The 21,277-nt window shown below is 27.9% G+C and overlaps 1 protein-coding gene across 1 annotated transcript in view; it reads right to left on the bottom strand.

Annotated features, from left to right (window-relative positions):
* Nucleotides 1–8,256: 8,256 nt before the first annotated feature.
* Nucleotides 8,257–21,277, bottom strand: part of LOC101241059 (ras association domain-containing protein 4) — a 42,284-nt gene continuing 29,263 nt past the window's right edge. The window contains exons 8-14 of the mRNA XM_065795806.1: nt 12,032–12,169; nt 11,007–11,111; nt 10,328–10,379; nt 10,165–10,229; nt 9,583–9,639; nt 9,171–9,268; nt 8,257–9,094 (exon numbers count right to left, since the gene is read on the bottom strand). Of these exons, the coding sequence (XP_065651878.1) occupies nt 9,016–9,094; nt 9,171–9,268; nt 9,583–9,639; nt 10,165–10,229; nt 10,328–10,379; nt 11,007–11,111; nt 12,032–12,169 (594 nt within the window). The 3' untranslated portion in view covers nt 8,257–9,015. The remainder of the gene's footprint in view (nt 9,095–9,170; nt 9,269–9,582; nt 9,640–10,164; nt 10,230–10,327; nt 10,380–11,006; nt 11,112–12,031; nt 12,170–21,277) is intronic.

Here is a 21,277-nt window from a genome sequence, read left to right as displayed (position 1 = left end):
TTATTTTTTATATGAAAAAACACAACCATCTGCAATTGATCTCAATTTTGCTCTGACGCCTTTCATATGCGACTGTAAAAAGTTTAAATCAATTTCTTGAAGTTTTAGTTTAATGCGATCAATCAAAACTTGCTCTGTTGAAGCTTTCCAATCTCCCTCGTAAACCTTCTGTGCCAAATGTCCCCAAAAATTTTCAATGGTCGTGCTTGAGGCACATTTGGGGGATTGGATTCTTTATCAACATAATAGACATATTGGTCCATCCAATTTAGAGAATGTTTAGAATAATGAGAACTTGCTAAATCTGGCCAAAATAAATAGTTAAAGTCTTCATGATACTTGTGAATAAATAGAAGAAGTCGTTTTTCTAAACATTCATTAATATAAATTGATGAATTGATCGCTACAGCCTTGGAAATGCGATACAATGGCTCGGACATACCACGGTCAGATATGATAATTTTTTTGGAAATTTCTCTTTTCCTATAAAACGAACACTTTCTGGGCATGTCTTGTTGTTTGTGTAGTATCCAGTATTTCTAGGCATGTTGTCCCCTGCAAAACAAAAGTATTTTTCGTCATCGATGACTAGAAGCGATTTTGTGTTATAGAGCTGGTTAACTAGTTTCCTGCTTCTTTTCCTTGCCTTTATTTGTTGTTCTATAGTGTATTTTGTAGTCTTTTCACGTTTTCTATATTTAATATTCATTTTTTTTAACTGACGACCAATTGTCGATTGATTTACACCGAATATAATACTTATTTTTCTCTGACTGACCCCTTTTCGATTGTTGACAAGTCTCGTTAATTCGGCTTTCTTTTCTCTAGTCCAGGATGTCGGACGACCAGGGTGCTTTCTATCAGAAAACGATTGAACAGTTTCAAGTCTTTTTAGGTTATCATATATTGTACTTCGAGCAAACCCTTCCTTTTCAAAATGATTTAAGATTTTTTTTTTATATATTAGGTTTATTAACAAAAAACATTTTTAGTCGCTTTCGAAAAGATTTTCGTTCAGCTGCATTTAACCTCATTTTAAATAATTGTGTTTCAAATAATAAAGTTTATATTTTATAGAACGTTTATGCCTACGCATAAAACCACAAAAACTAATTATTATGCTCAAATAATGAAATTAGAATTTGTCCGATAACTTCCGCATCACCCGTTAATATTTTTATTGAAAATATTTTTTGTGCATAGCTTGAACGTGTACAATGCAAGCAATCGCGTTTATGTGCGCGTTAGATAGGATTACGCAGGTAAAAAATTTTACTTAAATTTTTAAGCCAGTTATATTAATTTGATATATTGCTCGCTACTAGATGTTTGTATAACAATGGTTTTTAAAGGATACATCGTTTAAAAAACATTGTCATACCAAAGTCTGTTTTTTAGCTATGTAACAGCATTGCTCTTAATAAATACCAAAAAAAAAATTGCAAAAAAGATTTGCAATATTTATTTTATTATTTTTATTACGATCATTTTGATAATTGTTTATCTATAACTATATTTTCTAAAGAGTTTTTCAATAATTTTGAATCTGAACTTACTGAATCTGATTGGTCAAAGTGTTTTTTCGCGTTATTTTTGGCGAGAGCCTAAGTCTTTAATTTCTTATCTGTTTATTTAAACTCTTAAGTGCATCTTTTAAATACAACCTTATTGAGAAAAGTAGTTTATGCGATATAGAAGGACTTTTTAAAAGGTAGTTTATCTAATATAGATGGACTTTGTAAAAAGAAGTTTATGTGATAAGAAGGACGATGTACTAGAACGGCGATACAACAACAGTTAGTTGTAGAAGGAGGCATAATGGTATTAATGGGTTCACAAGGTATTGCTAAGAGAATATTATGCAATCTTCTGATTATATCACAATCGACTTCATTTTTTGTTTTGCAACATTACTTTTTGTTTTTACCTTTACTAAATTGAGCATTTAATTTAACTACAAATTAGAAGATTATCTTTTTTAAAAGACAAAAATTTAAAGATGTTAAGGTGTTATAATATCAATTGGTCATATTAAATTTGTTATAAAAATCAACAATTATGCCACAGCTTAAACATGCAGCATCACTATGGAACCCATTTTACATTAAAGATATTGATAAACTGGAAAATGTACAACGTATATCGACTAGGATTGAAACGGAAACACTGAAAAGCATCTGTTATGAAGAAAATAGGAAATATTAGGTTTACCAAGGCTACAAGTAAGGAGAAGGGAGAATAAATGAGAAGACTTTATAGAAATGTTTAAAATACACATATCCAGGCATCGTCATAATAAAAGACTTTATCTAGAATTTACTAAAAAAATATGCAGGTTTTACTATTTAACAAATAGAGTGGCTGGCGTTTTGAATTTCTTATCACAAGATGCAATCGATTTTGCAAACAAAAACTCGTTCAAAAATAGAATAGACAAAGTTCTGAACTTTTGATACCAAACTATATTTACTTAATACTTTTATTAACAAAAACATTTAAAGGCTGGTAAAGTCAAAACACACAATGTAGTTTTGGCTAACTAAACTCAAATAGTTTGTACAGCATTTTTTACACAATATTATATAATTTGTAATATACAAATCAGTAATTTTGGTTTGTCGAACTTAGAATGGCACACATTGCAGGGTTGAATGGGTTTTGTGTCTGTAAATGCGTTAACCACTTAATTATCAAACATTTCAAGAAAAATCTTACAGCTGATTATAAATGCCACCATTCTTCCTGCAACATTTATATTTCTGGAAAACGTCTATAACAGAGTTATTTTATTTTCAAACTCTGTTTTTTTTCTGTATATCATGGGGTTCTCTTTTTTATGTTTTATATGGAGAAGTGTATAATAGTGGCAATTTAAAGAATAGTTATTTTTCCAAATTTAGGCATCTCCTATCTTAAGCAATAAAGGCACAAAGAAAAAACTGTAAAAGCTTCATTCTTAAGTTATATAATTGTGTAAAAATTGTTTGATGATGCTCATGGAATATCAAGAAGTTCTGCTAACATTCTTTTAACTGTAAATCTCAGAAAAATTTTTAATTTTAGGATAGCACTCAAATTTTTCCATTAAAATGTCATGCAATGTGTGATAAATTTTTAATTGAGTACAATAGCAAAAAAATTTTTATCATTAAACATTGCATATAGCCAGGCGCGTAGCAACCGGGGGGGGGGGGGGTGGCAGGGGGTTTGCCTCCCAACCCCTAAATTTTTTTTAAAATAAAAATTTTTTAATAAATTGACTGAAAAAGTGACAAAAAAAAAAACAAAGTTCCTTAAAACTATTTTGTGGCAGTTATGCCCCCCCCCCCCCCCCAACAATATGAACTTGTTTTACGGAGAGAAAAAAAATTAATTCGTTTTTTATTTAATTTTATTAACTCATAGGTTTAAACGATAAAGTAAAAGTTTTTCAGAATTTAAATTACAGAAACATATTTAGCTTTGTTAAAATATTAAAATTTTTTATTTTGTTTTGTTTTTATTCATAACGCATTTAAAACCACTTCAATTTTAGGACTTTAAATTAGATAAATTCAAGAAAAACACTAGGTTATTTAGGATACTCATATCACAAAAATGGTAACTTTAAATAAAGTCAAAAATATATGTTTCTATGCATTGTTTTCAGGATTTTTAGCCAACATATTATTCTTTATGAAAAGTTAAATATCATTATTCAAACACCAAATTCTCACGCCACAGATTCTTTATGTAAAAAAATTGAATAGCGTTTTTATTAGATGAGAGCCTCTAATTACTGCATGAAAATTTTTTCTTACTGATTCATGTTATCACCACGTAAAGTCGATTCAAAAAATACAAAGCAACTTAAACTTTACTGCTTACATCTCCGAAATCTTTTAGTATGTTCATATCACCATGATGCTCATTTTATTTGAATTTACCCTAAGCTTTATTTTTTTCACCAGCAGTATTTGCACTTCTGTCAGACGGTAAAGATAACAAAAGCAAGCTAAAAATGAATCTTTTTTTCTTTTTTCTTTTTATGCTCTCCAAGGACTATCAATTTTTAATATATATATATATATATATATATATATATATATATATATATATATATATATATATATATATATATATATATATATAATATACATATTTCTCACGGCCATGACAAATATGTACACTTACATAATTCTCATGGCTGTGGTGCAGTGGTTAGAGTGCTTGCTTTAGAAGCTGGAGATCCAGGTTCGAATCGAACTCTGGGCATATTTTCACGTCACGGTAAAGAAGGAGACGTGAACTTCCTATATAAATGCACATCCGCGGTGACAAAACCGTTAGGTCTTCTTTTGTGTCAAAAAACTCTGTGACAAAACCGTTAGGTCTTCTTGGGGCACCAAAATAACAAAATTAAATATATATATATATATATATATATATATATATATATATATATATATATATATATATATTCGGAATAAGATCTAATCTTTTCGTTTTTTTTTTTTTTTTTTTACGAATCGTTAATAGAATAAAATTTCTAGTATCGGAATCGCCGAGAGGGAGGCGAAAAAAAAAGTACACGTTCCCTTGGTGCCAAAAAAATATGGGTGCCGAATAACGAAGAACAAAAAAAAAATTTTTAAATTGGCGGATAAGATTTGGAAAATTTTATCGAATATTTAAACATTTTTTTTTAAACTTATTTTTATTGTCTATACAATATTTTCTAGTGTCTGTATTAGCAGATATAAATTCCCCTGTTTTCCTTGAAAATAAACCTTCAGTTTATGACTTTTTTTTTAATTGGTTTTTATAATAAAGTTTCAATAAAAAAATTTAAAAACAATTGTTTTTTTGAGTATATAATAAATTTACTGTGCAAAGTCGTTAACTTTGTTATATATACATATATATATATATATATTATATATATATATATATATATATATATATATATATATATATATATATATATATATATATATATATATATATATATATATATACTTCTACCTTCAAATATTGTTTTAATTTCAGGTTTTTGATTTGATACTTCCTTTAACATGCTTTCAACATCTTTTTTAAAACTATTAGTGTTTGATTTAAATTAATCAGTATTTACAAACAATTTTTTTTTAAGAAATATTTATCTGACCAAACTATTTCTTTTTAACTTGCTTATGTCTTTAAAAAGAACTGAAAGAAAAGGTTTATTTAATTAAGTTGCGTAAATAAGCTCTTTGGGAGCATTGTTACTCAACTGTAAGTAATACTAATTCACTTTACTGTGGACAGTACTATTTTCTTTTCTTCTACTGTAGACAGCGCTGTTGTCACTTTAATGAACGCAACACTATTGTCACTTTACTGTAGGTAGTGCTTCCGCTATGTTACTGTAAGCAGTAGTACCGTTATGTTACTGTAGACAGTACTGAGAATAAAAAGATCACTTTTGAATGTTTTCTTCAAGAATATTTTTGAATATTGTTTGCTGTAGCTTTACATTTCAACATTGAATTGCCAGTACAAGAATTTGATAAGTATCTTGAGGAATTATATTTTCTGAAATTTAAATTTTCTTCTTAACCTGAGTTTTGTTTTTTATATTTATTTCATGGATCTTACATAATTCTATTATGTTTTCCAAAAGTGAATGTTTTACTGAACAAAAGTTACTTTATTATTTAAAAGACTGATAAATAAGTTTATTTTATTTTGTTGCGTGTACAAACTTTAAATAGAGAGAAAATAGTTTTTGTTATACTTGGAGACATTAAAAAATGACTTAACTGCATGAGAGCATGCGTAATGTTCAGTTGACCTAAAAGGAAAAAAAAAATGTTTTTGAAAAACATTACCAAAAATTTATATTGCGCAAAAACACTTAATTACTGTGTTTTAAAAACAAGTTATCTTGATTTTGACTTTAGAGCCAATCAAACACTGCATAACTGTTGATGACATTAACGTAACAGAAAGATTTTAAATTAGCCCTTTTATAAAGTTAAGATACGAACGTTTTTTGTTTTTTTTTAAATAAGTTACATTGCTATTCACAATAATTTAAAACAAAAATAGTTTTAAATAAACTAAATAAAGTTTGTCAAATGGATTTTTATGTTGTTAGGAATCTATCATATTCTTAATCAATTTTCAAGATCTTTAAATTTTCCGATAAAAAGCTTTATTTAATCAGAAAAAATCATGAATTAAAAAAATGTGCATTCGTTTTTTGCGTTCGTGTGAATTTTTCATAAAATAAACAATTTTACCTGTTACCTATTGCTTATTTTATGAAAAAATAATACATAAATATTACAAACTACACAATGAACATGTTATGTCTGTGGTGTTGCTAAGATAAACAGTGTTATTTTAGATTTTTAATAATTTTCGAAATGTAAATTCTGCTTTATACATACACCAAAGAAAGATGATTAAATTTTTTGACATTTCACTCGAAAATAAGTATTCAAAATATAGTCTAACACCATATAACGATGTACAATTTTTGGATATTTAAATATATGAATATAATAGAATCCGAATGTAAATTATTCGAATACTGCAAATTTATGCTGTCTTGAATTAAAATGAGTTTGTAAAAACAAACAAAAAAAATATTTATAAAATAATATTATTAGTAAAGTTTTTTTTTTATTATTATTATTTTTTTTTGAGCATATTTTATTACGCGCTCTAAAAAAAAAGAAATTTCTACCTAAGAGTAATATATGCGATGGAACTTTAGTAAGGTATAATTTTCAACCAACTAAGGGGTCGTCCATAAAGTACGTACGCTCATAGGGGGGAGGGGGGAGGTCTTCAAAAAGCGTACGAAAGCGTATGGGAGGGGGGGGGGGAGGGTTCAATTTAAAAGTACGTACTTCGATTTTCTAATTTATCACAATTAACCAGCTAATCAATAGAAAAGTTACATTCTGACTAAAGATTCTAGTTTGCCAACATAAAAAGATGTATGGTATATGGAGTAAAGGGTATAGTTTTCCTCTATGCACACACATGTATGGGCGCCCTCAGAATTTTTTGAACGCTTACCCTCCCGACCCCCAAAATGAGAGGGGTGTAAATTTTGCATGGTCATAACTTTTTTGTAATTTACAATATTTTTCTACAAAAATTAAAATCTGTCGATAAATTTAAATTTAGTTTTAGATGTTAAAGTTAAAAATTTTGCTACATATTTCCCTCACGTTTGGGCAGGGAAGGAGGAGGCAAACACTTTAGGGCTTTTTGTTCCCAGGCCTCCACCATCCAAATTTTTTGCAAGGCCACCTCATTTGGCATATTATCAAACTTAAGTTTGCACGATGTGTTCTATCTGGAACATCAAAAAATTGTGAGGGGGCCTATGCACACATATCCACCCCATGTATACTGGCCGTGAGTGAGACCTGAGGGCCGTGGTTGATGGGACGGAGTCAACCCCAATAAAAACGTGTCAATGGCGTCTCAAAATCTTCCAAATTTGACCGCTAGGTTTTGCTAAAATAAAAAGCTTCTTAAATTAGCAAAAGGGCACAAAATTTGCTGTTGCTCCCTCCCACTAGGTTTTACCCTTTGTTTTCAATATTACTGATCTCACGTAAGGCCCGTTTTTTACTTACTAAAGAGGGGTGCCTGAAAAAAACGTCCACCTTAAGTATAGTTTATTTACATTTGATTCGTTATTAAAACAAAAGAAAATGGATATCACCGGGGAATCGAACCTGGATCTCTGTCGCCTATTTCCGCCGCATTAACCTCTCGCCCAAATACACACTTACTTATCCATCATTTTAAATTTATTTAAATTATTATTTGCATATATACTTAAGGGCGTTTTTAAAATGCGCAAACAAAGAGCTTTGGGGTCGTATATAGTATCTAAGGTACCCTCCATTTTTTTTTAAATAAACTTTTTTATTGAGAAAAAAAAATAAAGGAGGGATGGGGGGGGGGGGGGTATTTGAGAAACGTACGTACTTTTAAGGGGGTGGGGGGGGGGGGGTGGGGACATAAAAGTACGCATGGCAACAGGGAGGAGGGGGGGGGGTCAAATTTCAAAATTTTTGGCGTACGTACTTTATGGACGACCCCTAAGGTAGAAAATTATATTACAAGCAATATTGGCGCCCAACAATATTGCTTTGCAAAAAATTGAAACGATTGGAGCCTGAAAATTAGAAATTAGGTATGTTTTCGCCGTATAACCCCCTTAAAATAAAAGATATAAAAATACATTACAATTTAATACAATGGCTGTAATCAAGCAACGTATAGTATAAAAATAAAATAAAAAAATTACAATTCAATCAATTTATATATTAAAACATCACAATGGCATCAGCAACTTTACAAGGGTATTCATTTATACAGGAAAAAAAAGGTCGATTTCTTTGCCTCTATTAAAAAAACACAAAACCAATTGGTAAAAGTTTAAATAAATCTACCAAAATGTAAAGGATATGAAGCAAAAAATGTATTAAACAAGTATATATACAACGCATATAAAAATAGACATTATCTGCGCACATATCATGCATATACCTTTCATATCAACAACTTCATCAATTTATATTAGCGTGTTTAGATAATAAACAGACCAATCATAAACCACTGAAAGGTGATCAGCTAACAGCAATCAGTTAAAACCAATTACAAACTTAACGAAATCGCATCGCTTCTTTCAATATAAATATAAATCAAACATAAATATATTAAACACGTAATTTTCCTATTTAAAAAATCCGTCAGCTAAATAAAAATATATTAAGCTGTCTTTATATAAAATTGATAGAAATCGATCTATTAATGATAGAAATCGTTCTATTAATGATATTAATGATCACAAATTTTTCATAGTCGCACTACAAAAAGGTTGTCTTGTAACTACCTACATAGACAAAAAAAGTTCATGCTAATAAAAGAAGTCGTAAAAAACTTTTCATTTATAAAACCGAGATATTTTATAAAATAAATGATATTTTTCGTTTTTGGTTAGGCATGATTTTGTTCATCCCGTCATTCTTCAAAATCTTGTACATTGTTCTTTTTAAATTCAGATAGGCGTTTCATTAACAATGACCTATATTCCTCGTATCTAAATGAAAAACGAAAGCAGATAAATTATAGAGTTCGAGAAATCGATTTTCGTTAAATGAAATAAGAGTGCGTACTTCTCTTTAATTTTATAAACTTCTCTTTCTTCTTCTTCATAAAACTTTTTTATAAATGTATCGAGAACTTGATTCGAAAAATTGATGTACTGTGCAACCTAAGAAGAAAATAATAAGCCTAAGAAGAAAATAAATCACTTTCTTCTGAAAAATTTAAAGGCATTCTTTAGTAATGTGCAACGTTTGAAGGCACAAAAAAAAGGACAACCTACACATGCAGTTTTTAACAGCTGGGTTAAAAAAATAATCCTTTATTATTAGTCTGTTGAACAAAACAAACTTAAACAAATCTCAAATATTGAAATTTAAAATACACAAGTTTTTTTTAACGAGAAATAATGCATAATTTTTTTCTTATAGTAAATATTTCATGAAAAGGATGTAACCTTTTGAATGTTTAATGAAAACAAACCTCAAGTGGAATATCTGTTTGATCAGCTGATTCCATTATGAATATTTTTGCAACATCCTGAAAATGATAAAAAATAATGTCTACAATTTTATCTAAATAAGATAACAACAAAAAAATAAATAAAAATATAAACATTGGGAAAGAAAAATTTCTCAAAACAAGTAAGGTAATTTATGAAAACCACTGGCACAGCAGCGCAAATCAATGACAAATCGACAACAATCATAAATGCTAATATTATAAGTTAAATATAGCTAGTATAAAATTCAAAGAACAATTAACTCTGACCGCTATAGATAATTACAACAGTTAAGGTACGAGTTGATTTTTACATGTTTATGACTAGATAGAAATTAAAAACGTTTTCATGGTTATTTCAGGTCAGAACGATGCTTAAACCTTAAAATTTTTAAAGCTGGCAACATGAATTGTTGCTAGTTTTTAAAATATATTGTTGAGAAGTTTTTATTCGACACTAATGAATTTCAAAAAATGACTTTACATTACATGTTACATTTAATAGCGACAAATAAAGAGAAACTTGCAAGATTTAAAACAATTAAAATAAATTTAATATAATACTTCACATGGTCCCAAATGTAACCTTGTTAATAGAGGATAAGCATCAGGTGTTATTCTGCGTTGTCCTAGTAAAAAATGAAACATTAAATATTGTTTACTGACTGAAATGAACAACTGTTAGATTTACATTGAAATTAAAAAACAAAAAATATGCCTCGCCTACCTCCGCTTTCAAATAATGTGAATAACGTGTATTTTTTACGTTCATCAGTAATCTATAAGCAAAAGAATAAAAATTTTTACCAAAAATTTTTTTTTCTTTTTTTTTAGAACGCAAGAAAATATTTGGAACATTAGAACGCAACAATACACAAAAACATTAGAACGCGAGAAAATATTTGTACAAGGAATACTTTAAAACTATTAGAGTAAATAATTCAATTAAAATTAGTACTTAGAGAATCTTAAAAAAATAAGAACAAGAAAATTGTTCATTTTTTAAGACAGAAAACAATGTTATATTAGTTTACAATATTAAAAATACAAATATAATTTTATCTAAAAATACAAATATAACTTTATCAACAGTCTGTTTTTTCAAAAATTACTTTATAAAAGTATTATGATTGGATAGTTAATTAATTAAAAAAAGCAAAAAAAAATTAAAAGCTTTATTTGTTTATGATTTAAATACTATTCAGTGAAGAAATTGATAATTATAATAGGACTTAATACGGTATGTAAACCTAAAGCACCTTAACACAAATACAAAATGTTTATTTGTACTATTTTTACATAAATCTAATTAAAGTTTTTTGTTTAAGATCTTGGAAAAAAAATTTATTAACAATAGTTACAATAAATTTTGTAGAAAATATTTTATAAATGAAAAATAGCCAAACCTGAAACTTTTTAAATAGCATATCAATAAGTTGAGGGGCTCTCACATGATTTGTAATACGTAATGTTGTAGGTGTTCCGTATGGTGGAATGAATGACGAACACTTCTGTCAAATAAATTGTTAAAATATAAATTTTTATTGAAAAATGAAATTTAGGAACATGAATAATATTTATTATTTTACCCATTTTATAACATCACAGTAGCATAGTGAATATAGTAAAAAGATTTGGGGGAGTTTTTATTCACTACTCTTTTTAAATAATAGATTTTGAATTTAATACTTTTAAAAGGACAAAAATTTGATACTATGCATTACAAAAAACCAATAAGCACCTAAATTCCTTGAAACTTTCCTAATTTGCCAGCTTATTTACTTATCAAAAACATTATTGCAAAAACATAAACTAATTATTAGCCTAAAATTAAAAATTATTTGGAATTTGAAATTAGTAAAAAATAAAAAAATTAAACTGATAAGTATTAGTATTTCTTTCCTATGGCTATTCTGCATTAGTATTTCTTTCTTACGGCTACTCTGCATTAGTATTTCTTTCTTAAGGCTACTCTGCATTAGGATTTCTCTCCTCTGGTTAACCTGGCATTTGTATTTTTCTCCTCTGACTGCTCTGGTATTTTCACATAGAAAGTCACATAATGAACTCAGGGTTTATTACCTATTTTTACTTGGACATTGTATTCCTAGATCACTAATAATTTTCAATAAACTAATGAAGTTTTTAGAAAGAAAAAAAAAACAGGACTTAAGAAGCCCTAGAATCCTATTTTGAACCTTAAAACACGACAAAAGTTTAAATAAATGACAAACAGTTTTTAAGTGATGTGTTTAACAACTAAAAAGTACAGAACTTTTGTTGTTGTTGTGTGAGGTGGAGGAGAGGGTAAAGGGTGGGGACTGTATTATGACAGGCTACACACATTCACATTTCTATTGGCATCAAATGTGTTCCATGTTTTAATGTAAAACATAAAATAGCCTATTACAATAAAATCACATATAAATACCTCAATTTCTCTGCAAGCACCATTACAAACTGAACATCCAATACGCTTTTTTGAAGAATTTTCACTACATGGTTTTCTTTTGTATGCATAACGGGATGAAAAGTCATTTTTAGATGGTCGAATGCCAGCTGAGGCCATCTAAAAAAAAAAAGGTTAAAAAGATAATATTAACAAAATATTAATTAATGCTATAAATACATAGGGAAGAGTATGCACCCATGACCCTAAAAATCTATCAGGTCAATTTACTGAATATATGTTTTCATTTCGATCTCTAAAGTAATAGCACATGGTAGCAAACTTTATATCTTATTATAATTTAATAATCATTTTTTTACCAGAGTATCTTGAGTAGATTTTAAATTATAAAAACTGAAAACACTCAATTGGGATCGAGGGTGCATACCAGTATGCTCCCTTGATCCTCTCTATATGCACCCTTGATCCTATACATGCATACTTAATCCAATGTCAAATTTATACCATGAATGTGTAAGAATTATTTTTAAGTCATCAAACCTGTCTATAATAAAAACCAACTAAGTTATTACTAATTTTATTAAAAATTTAACTTTCTTATTAAAAGAAAAAATCAATGAACAAAATGTTATTTTTTACTGAGGCTCAATGTTTCCCAGTTGTTAAAGCATGAAATTACTTCTTTACTATTTCCTGAAGTAGAACTACGAGACATTTCTTTTAAATGTTGTGATTCTAATGTATTGTCACTATTACTGCTGTTTAAAACATTGTAGTTTTTTTATTTTTTACTTTTCTTGTAATAAAGATCTTACTTTGCATTTCATTATGCTTTTTCTTTTTTGAGTGAATTTTTTTTTTCATTTCCTAAAGCTTATTTAGTTATTTTGAACAATGTCTGTGAGTATTCAGATGCACTGATGCACAGATGCACTTATTTAACAGACTTCCTTGATTCACCTTTCGAAAATGGCTAAATTTTTTCTAGACTTACTTGATGAGAGATATTAGTAGAAACACTGGATAGCTGACTTCCAGGGTCAGATATAGCCTGTATAGGCAATACGCTAAAAGCTGAACCTAATGACAGACTTGACTTCAATGATTGATTAAAAGTTAGGGCATGAACAATAGCATAAACTGGATCAACACCTGCAAATGGTTTAGCAGTAATAGGTTCTGGACAGTCTATTACATATGAAGCCAAAAACTCATTATTAGAAATATGTTAGGATTCCTGCCACAGCAAATCCTGCAGAAATGTTAGATAGAGAAAAAGCTTGTGCATAAGCTTTCCTTACAACTGCAATTATATCATATATGGTCATTGGACTTGGATTAGATAAAACCCAATCATCACAGGGTGCATTGTAATAACGTTTCAGTGACCTGTAAACTGACTAATTTAATGGCTGCAGCTTTTGACTACAAAGCACATTGGTTTGAAATAATCAAAAAGTGGCTTTATTTCCAGATTTGCAAAAATCCAATATAAAAAGTTCTGATTATGCAAGATAGTTGCAAATTAGTCATATTTTCATGTTCTGAAAGAATTTTTCTTTTTAGACCACTTGGCACTTTAATGTTTAGACAATTTCATAAAATATTTTACATAAAAATTTAGAGTTTAATGTAAAATATTTTATGAAATTACATTTCATGCTGTAAAAATGCAGAGAAAAATTTTTAACTTTTTAGACTAGGAAATAATAGCATACTTAAATATGAGTTAATAAATTCTGTATGTTTCTGTAAAACTCTGAATACGTATGGATAAACTTCGATCTTTAATCCAATATAGGTTTTGATGCCGCCTGGACCTGCCCAAGAACAACCATCTTTAATTTAAAAATGTTTCAACTTGAATTGTTTTTTTTTACATGAAACAATGACAGTCATTTTCGATCAAATTACATAATATTGTATTAAAGAGATATATTTGTGGTAACTTTAAGACCTACTATTAATATAGCGCCAAAATACTGCCTTTAAATTAATATAACTTCAAAATCTTATACAAGTTAAAAGCATTTACAAAAAACATTTTTGCTGATTTAAAACTGTGTAAACAAATAATAAAGTACAGATCATCTTAAATGAAGTTAAAGAATAAAGATTTTGTGAAAGTGGTGTTGTTAAAATGAAGGAACGTTTAAAATTTTTGAAGAAAAACATTATGAAAATCGAAGTTGCTCAAGAAAAAGAACTATAAAAAAATTATTAACATAACAAACCAAGTACAAACACAAAATGAAGGATGTTCAATACTCCAAGAATAAATATTATAGAAAGTCAAATTATTGGTTAGAACATGAATTTAATTTTAAATTTAAAGAACTTATCTGGAAACTCTCAAACATATTAGTTACGCCAGAATTAAAAAAAGGGCAGCATACATTGTCTTTCAAAGACAAAGGAAAAGGAGCTAAAAGAATAGCAATTTCTAATCTGTCTAAAAAAGTTAATTATGATACAAAGTATATAATTAAAACAGCAAGATACACAGCCAAACAAATAAATAATAAGAACTTAGACAAAATTATCATATGCAAGATCAACAATTGGCATGTGATATAAATAAAAACATTGACAAAGAAATAAAAAAATGTCTCCAGAAAAGGGACTTGTTTTCTATTAAAATATGGTTTTACTAAATCTCAGTACATGGCAATAAGATTGGAAAGTAAAGAGTGTAGATATTTATCCACTATACAGCGATATTCTGGAATCTAAGATAAATAACCAAATAATATCTATGACAAGGAGGCAAATGTGCCATTACAAAACCTTCTAATACATACTGTTCAAAGAATAATATTATCACAAGAGGCGCAAATTATATCTAAAATTACTAATAAAGAAAAGGACTCAATTGAGTTGATTTTTGTTGTAAATTAGGGATTTGATGGAGCCAGTAATTTTTCCCAATTTACTCAAAAGTTCGATGAGTTATTTGAAAGTTCATCAGACAATTCGCTTTTTTCTGTAACAATTATACCCTTAAGACTTCAAATATATGACTGGGATGTGTTTTGGGCAAAACCAACTCCTAATTCTGTTAAATTTTGCAGAACAATAATCTTAAAGTATGCTAAAGAAAGTAAAGAACTTATTCTTGAAACAAAATTTTTTGTTGAATAACAAATAAATGAACTTTCTGATATTATAATATGGCTACCAAATGGAAAAGTTCTTAATATCAAAAACTCTTTATTTTTGACAGCCATCAATGGAAAAGTTTTGACGGAAATCACTAATACACAAACAAATTATCTAAGACTTAGAAAGCGTTTTTACTCTTTGGCTAGTCCACTTCATTGCTGAATCCTTTCATGGAATATCTCCTTCATTTGTTGTAGACATTGGATATTTAACAATGACAGGCAAAAGGAAAAATAAATAAAGGTTATGTAAAAGTTTGAAAAAGTCTTATTCAAAAAGATTTTAGGAAAAATTAAATTTACACGTAGACAAACCCCATCCAGGTGACACTAGTTCATCTAATAATGGAAACACTGCACAACGAGTTTTTTCTGATCCATTATTGTTATCAGAAATTTTGGATATAGATATAAAACTTATTGTCCATTTAAGAGCAATCTTAATATATAATAATATTAACAATTATCGTCTACAAACAGCATTAATTATCAATGAGATATTTATTGTATAGAATTCTTATATGTCCTATTTTAGATCATGGAGCTCAAATCATGCTTCAATTAACTTTGCCGGTTAAAACTTCTGGCGATATTGCTGGAGAAAGTCTCCACAAATGTCAAAGAAAAGATCATACGGATCATGCAAGAAAAACCTTAAGAATTAACAACTTAACTGATATTTTTTGTAGAGGTTTAGAAAAATCAGATCCTTATATTTTCAGTATTATTTTGAAAAGTTGTTTGAAGTCTGTAAGTAAATCAGTACTACTAGAAGAGGTGTTGCAACTTTTACTGATTGAAAAATCCACAAGAAGGAAGGATGTTAATGAAATTATTTTATCTGAACTAATTGATTTTTATTGACAATTAGATTGCGATGATATAAAAGCTGATAGCAGTTTATCTGATAGCAAATAAATACTCAGCTATAACTATGAAATTTACTTTTAACTAAAATAATTTGAAACTATTTTTATTAAATGATAGTGCTTCTATTTTGCATGTTTTTTCTGCAAGTCCTTTTTTTCCCTTCCTTAGGGAAAACCACTTTTGTATTTAAAAAAAAAGCAATTTTTTTGATTTTATTAATGTCTGTTTAGGAATATATTAATAAAAAAAACTATAGCATGACTTTTAGCACTGATTAAAAATGATTGTCATGTTTTATGTAACAAAACAAAAACAAACAACTAAAGTAGAAACATTTAAAAATTGAAGATTTTACATTAAACTCTGAAAGCCTGTTTAAAATTCTTCAAATTGATATATAATATATGGAAGTTCACAGGTGTCCTTTAAGAAATAAAAGTTTGAAATTATTTCTTTCAACTAAAAAATCATTCTTTAAAAAATGACATCTTTAAGCATTTGTTGGGAAGCGCCAAATGGTCTAAAAAGAAAAATTCTTTCAGAACATGAAAATATGAACAATTTGCAACAATCTTGCATAATCAAAACTTTTTATATCGCATTTTTGCAAATCTGGAATTAATGCCGCTTTTTGATTATTTTAAACCAATGTGTAATGTGTTGAAAGGACAGCATAGTATGCCATTTTTTTAGCTAAATCTAAACACACAATTAAAACATGGCCCTCATGGTTGTCAAGAAGTAAAAGCACTGGATTAGATGGTAAACATTTTACATTTTTAATAAAATGTTTCATCCATTCTATAAAAATTGCAACAACCATCCAACCAGATGGGTTTGCAACCCCAACACATCCAGGTGGACCACCATTTATCATACTTCCTTTGAAATAAACTCTTGGAAAAAAAAGAAGAGGGATTGAGTTTCCTACTGCACAAAAACTGCTACCAATGATCCTCTTTCTGCTGAATCCAACTTGTTTATCTTCTTTACCAGCAATTACTTTAACTGCTTTTTGAACAGTTGTGAGACCAGTCTCATCAAGATTATAAATGTTTTGTGACTGAAATTTGTATAGAAGACAAACATCTTTTAGATAAGTAGAATTTTCTCCAGCTGTATAACGATTAAAAGCAGTTGCTCGTGCCATACTAGTACCTTCTGGATTTTGTAAAGATAACTCATTCCTATGCTATATAAAACCACAAGGCCAGTTTCCCAACGATTTGTGAACTTTTCAACAATTTATGAATGTGTTTAGAAAGAGTCATTGCAAGTTCATAGGCAAGTTTTTGTGTTGTTTTGGTTGACAATCCAGAGTGAAGTTTTAAAGCCCTTAAAAAAAGCCTGATAAAGATGTTTCTTCTTCGTTGGCAAAAATTTGCATGGTAATAAAGTCAAGTTTTCAGACTGCATTTGGATTTAACTGGCATTACCTTACATATCTCTTAAGTGCAATTAAATTTATTCACCTCTCTTTAGATACATGTTAAACTGTACCACCATCAAGAACTGCATTAAAAGCTGCTCGCATTTCTTTTTCATTAACTTTACATTTAGGTAGTCTATCTATTTTTTTTAATGATACACCATGTTTAACTGTAAAAAAATGAAACATTTTTATATAATTTTACTATATTCTTAATTTTTGGATTAACATTTATGAAGATCTTTATTAGGAGTTTTAGTATATGACATCATTGACTTTTTTGTTTGTTCACATAATCAATCTTTTACGCAAACAAAAAAAATTAATGACGCCATGTACTGAAACTCTTAAGAATAAAATGTGCTAGAAAAAATTATATAGTCTGTAGATTACGGCGTATATTATGCTGACTTTTAGGCCTACAACAAAACGAAGGTGAGCTTCAACTAAAATAAAGTTAGTTTTTTTTTGGTATGCATTCTTTTGTTTTAATCAAAAAGATTTAGCCCAAACATTTTTTTATCATTCTCTTTAATATAAAAACTTTAATATGAACACAACATATCTTGGAGGTTTGGGATCCCTTTAAAAAAAAAGTTTATTCATTTTACAATAACCTTTAAAATAAAGTATAGATCATAGCAAAAAGGATTTCTAAGAATAGTTTTATCTTAACACATTACTTGATAAACAATTATGCTTAATAAACTTAAACATACTGGATCAAAATAAAGAGATTTTTTACTTATTTTATAAAACTCTCAGTGGACACTACTTTAGTTACACTAAAACATTACAATCATTTCAAATATTTCATTCAGTATTTAATTCAAAAGTATTTAAATTGCTTACAATTGGGATTTTGATAAATTTTTGCATTACATATTAATTATTAATTAACTAATAAAAACACTCTTTTATTGTTGGTAACTGATTGTCAAACACAACTGTGGTTAATTAGCGCTTTGTCTCAGAAAACGAAACGTTGCCACATTTTATGAGCCCAATGCTTGGTTCAAGCTCACAAATTCTGAATCAACTGCCTCCTAGAGTAAATATTAATGCCTGTACAATTTAAAGACATCTTGCCAAGAACTTTAATACTCAATCACACTGTACTACATTAAAGCCACATATCTATCAAAAAAAAATTGTGGTTGCCTCAAATTTTGCAAACTACAGGAAGTCGCAAATGTCTTAACTACTGTAAATTTTCACATATTTGTGGAGTTTGTTAACACTATTATAAAAAGAATTCTTTAGAAACGATTACTTATGCTTTTTTAAAAAAATATTTTCCAAATGGGGAATTTAATGTAACTACTATTTGAGCTTATTTATTTTCTAGTTTTTTAGGAGAAACTTATTTTTGTGCCTTCCTTTAGAAATTATTTCGAATTTTTTGTTTAATTAGCATTCTTGGTTTGCATGAGTAATTATTTCAAATAATTATCAAATATATGTATGTATATATATATATATATATATATATATATATATATATATATATATATATATATATATATATACACATATATATATATATATATATATATATATATATATATATATATATATATATATATATATATATATACACATATATAACAACACGATGTTTTTCATTCTTGACATGTTTCGTAAAATTTATTTACATTTTTAAAAGATTATTTTACAATAATAAAAAACTCTGAAATAAATATTAAAAAATAGAAGTCTTTGCAGAGAAATATTAATGGACAAAAAATTATACATAATAAACCAATATATTTATTACAAAATAACTCAGTAAATAGCCAATCAAAATAACCAACTGTCAAAAAATAAATAAATAAACTGACAGTAAAATGAAACAGATAAGTTTATAGCATAATGTAAAGTTTGTTTATTAAGTGAGGGACTTTACCATTTAATGTAAAGAGCTTCTTTTATCTTTAATTTGTGTTTATTTAGGGCATTATCCAGAATCTCAAAAGAATCACAGTTAGCCAAATTTTTGTAATTAAGAGATAAATTTAAGTGTTTAAATATATGAGATTGTTTATCACTATTAAGGTGCTCATTTATTCTAGTTGCCAAGTGTCTGGAGGTTTCTCCAATATAACTGGCATTACAGCCAGCGCAAAAAAATTTATAGACAACATGAGATTTAAGCAGTTTAGGAAGTGGCTCTTTTAAGCAAAAACAATCTTTTATTTTTGTATGAACAACTTTTGAAATTTTCATTTTAGTGTAATTAGAGTACATTCCAATGTATGGAAGCTTAAAATATCTTATATTTAAGCTATTAACAATGTTAGAATCAGATGGGTTCATTTTCTTATCAATATAGGATTTAATTTCATAGTCAATAAATTTTTGTGGAAATTTATTATTATGTAAAACTAATGATAGATTCTTAATATCTTTATCAAAACCAACCCAAGAATTAATAATTTTAAATGTACGATTAATCAAACAACGAACAAGTCCAAATTTGTAGCAAGAGGGAATAAAACTAAAAAAATTTTGTAAAAGATCTGTATACGTTTTTTTGTGGTAAACTGAAGTCAAAAACGAATTGGATTTTTTAATAAGTACATCTAAAAAAGCAATCTGGTTATCTTGTTCTTTTTCCATAGTAAATTTCAGATTTTAATGTTGTTTATTGAGGTGTTTGAAAAATTCTTGAGCTTTATATTCAGAATTAAAAACTGCAATTATGTCATCCACATACCATTATAAAAAAATGGTGCTGTAAAGGAGCAGTTATTGACCCATGTTTGTTCATGATATCTAACAAAAATATTAGCTAAAATGGGCGCTAAAGGAGAACCCATAGCAACACCATCTGTTTGATTGTAATATTTTCTGCCAAATAGAAAATGTGAGCCAGATGTGGAAATCTTAAGTAATTTTTTTAAGTGAATTTTTGAAAAACGTTTTGAGTTAGTTTTATCATTAAAAAATAAATCAGTTGCAATGTTGATGGTTTCCTTTAGTGGAATATTCGTGAACAAACTTTCAACATCATATGAAACAATAAATTTATTAGTTACATTAATTTGTTTTAATTCTTCAACAAAAGAAAATGAGTCTAAAGTGCAAAATTGTTTAGGTATATATGGAGACAATAAATAAGAGAGATGTTTGGCAAGGTTGTAGTTATATGTTCCGATTGTTGAGATGATAGGTCGAAATGTTGGAAGAGAACTATTTTTACTAACTTTGTGCATCTTAGGTAACGCGTAAATTCTTGCAGGTTGAGATCCTGCAGGATAGATTTTAGTGTAAATATCTTTTTCAAAACATTTAAGCTTATAAATTTTTATAAAGATACCCTTGTAAAGATATTTGTCTTTTTTATAGTTGGATTCTCTTTTAAATCTTTAAATTCAGTCTTATTACTTATAATATCATGTAATGAATTTATATAATCAACTTTATTAAGAACAATTATACCATTTCCTTTGTCTGGTCGTGTAATAACAATGTTCTCATTATTCCAAAGTCTTTTTAATATTTATAATAATATGCTATTATGTAATATGCTATTATGACGCTCAAAAAATATATATATATAAAACAAGTTAAGCGCAGTACTACCAGGGAAATGGTGGAAACCGAACTTGGAAATTCTTGCTAATAAAGTGAGCGCTTAACAAAGTTATTCTTCTTAGTCAGGTGATTAGCTATAAAAAATTTTTTAAATTTTATTTTGTTTCTCTGAGAGCCACAGCAAGTTATAATTGTAAAAGCTGATGGTCTAAAGTAAAATTTTGCTGCTGGTACCTTATATTGTTTTATCATATGTACTTGTGTATTATA

Source organism: Hydra vulgaris, chromosome 04 (assembly GCF_038396675.1).
Source record: "Hydra vulgaris chromosome 04, alternate assembly HydraT2T_AEP".
Lineage (NCBI taxonomy): Eukaryota > Metazoa > Cnidaria > Hydrozoa > Anthoathecata > Hydridae > Hydra > Hydra vulgaris.
Note: the sequence above shows the minus strand (reverse complement) of the source record. Positions and strands in the feature narration are given on the sequence as shown.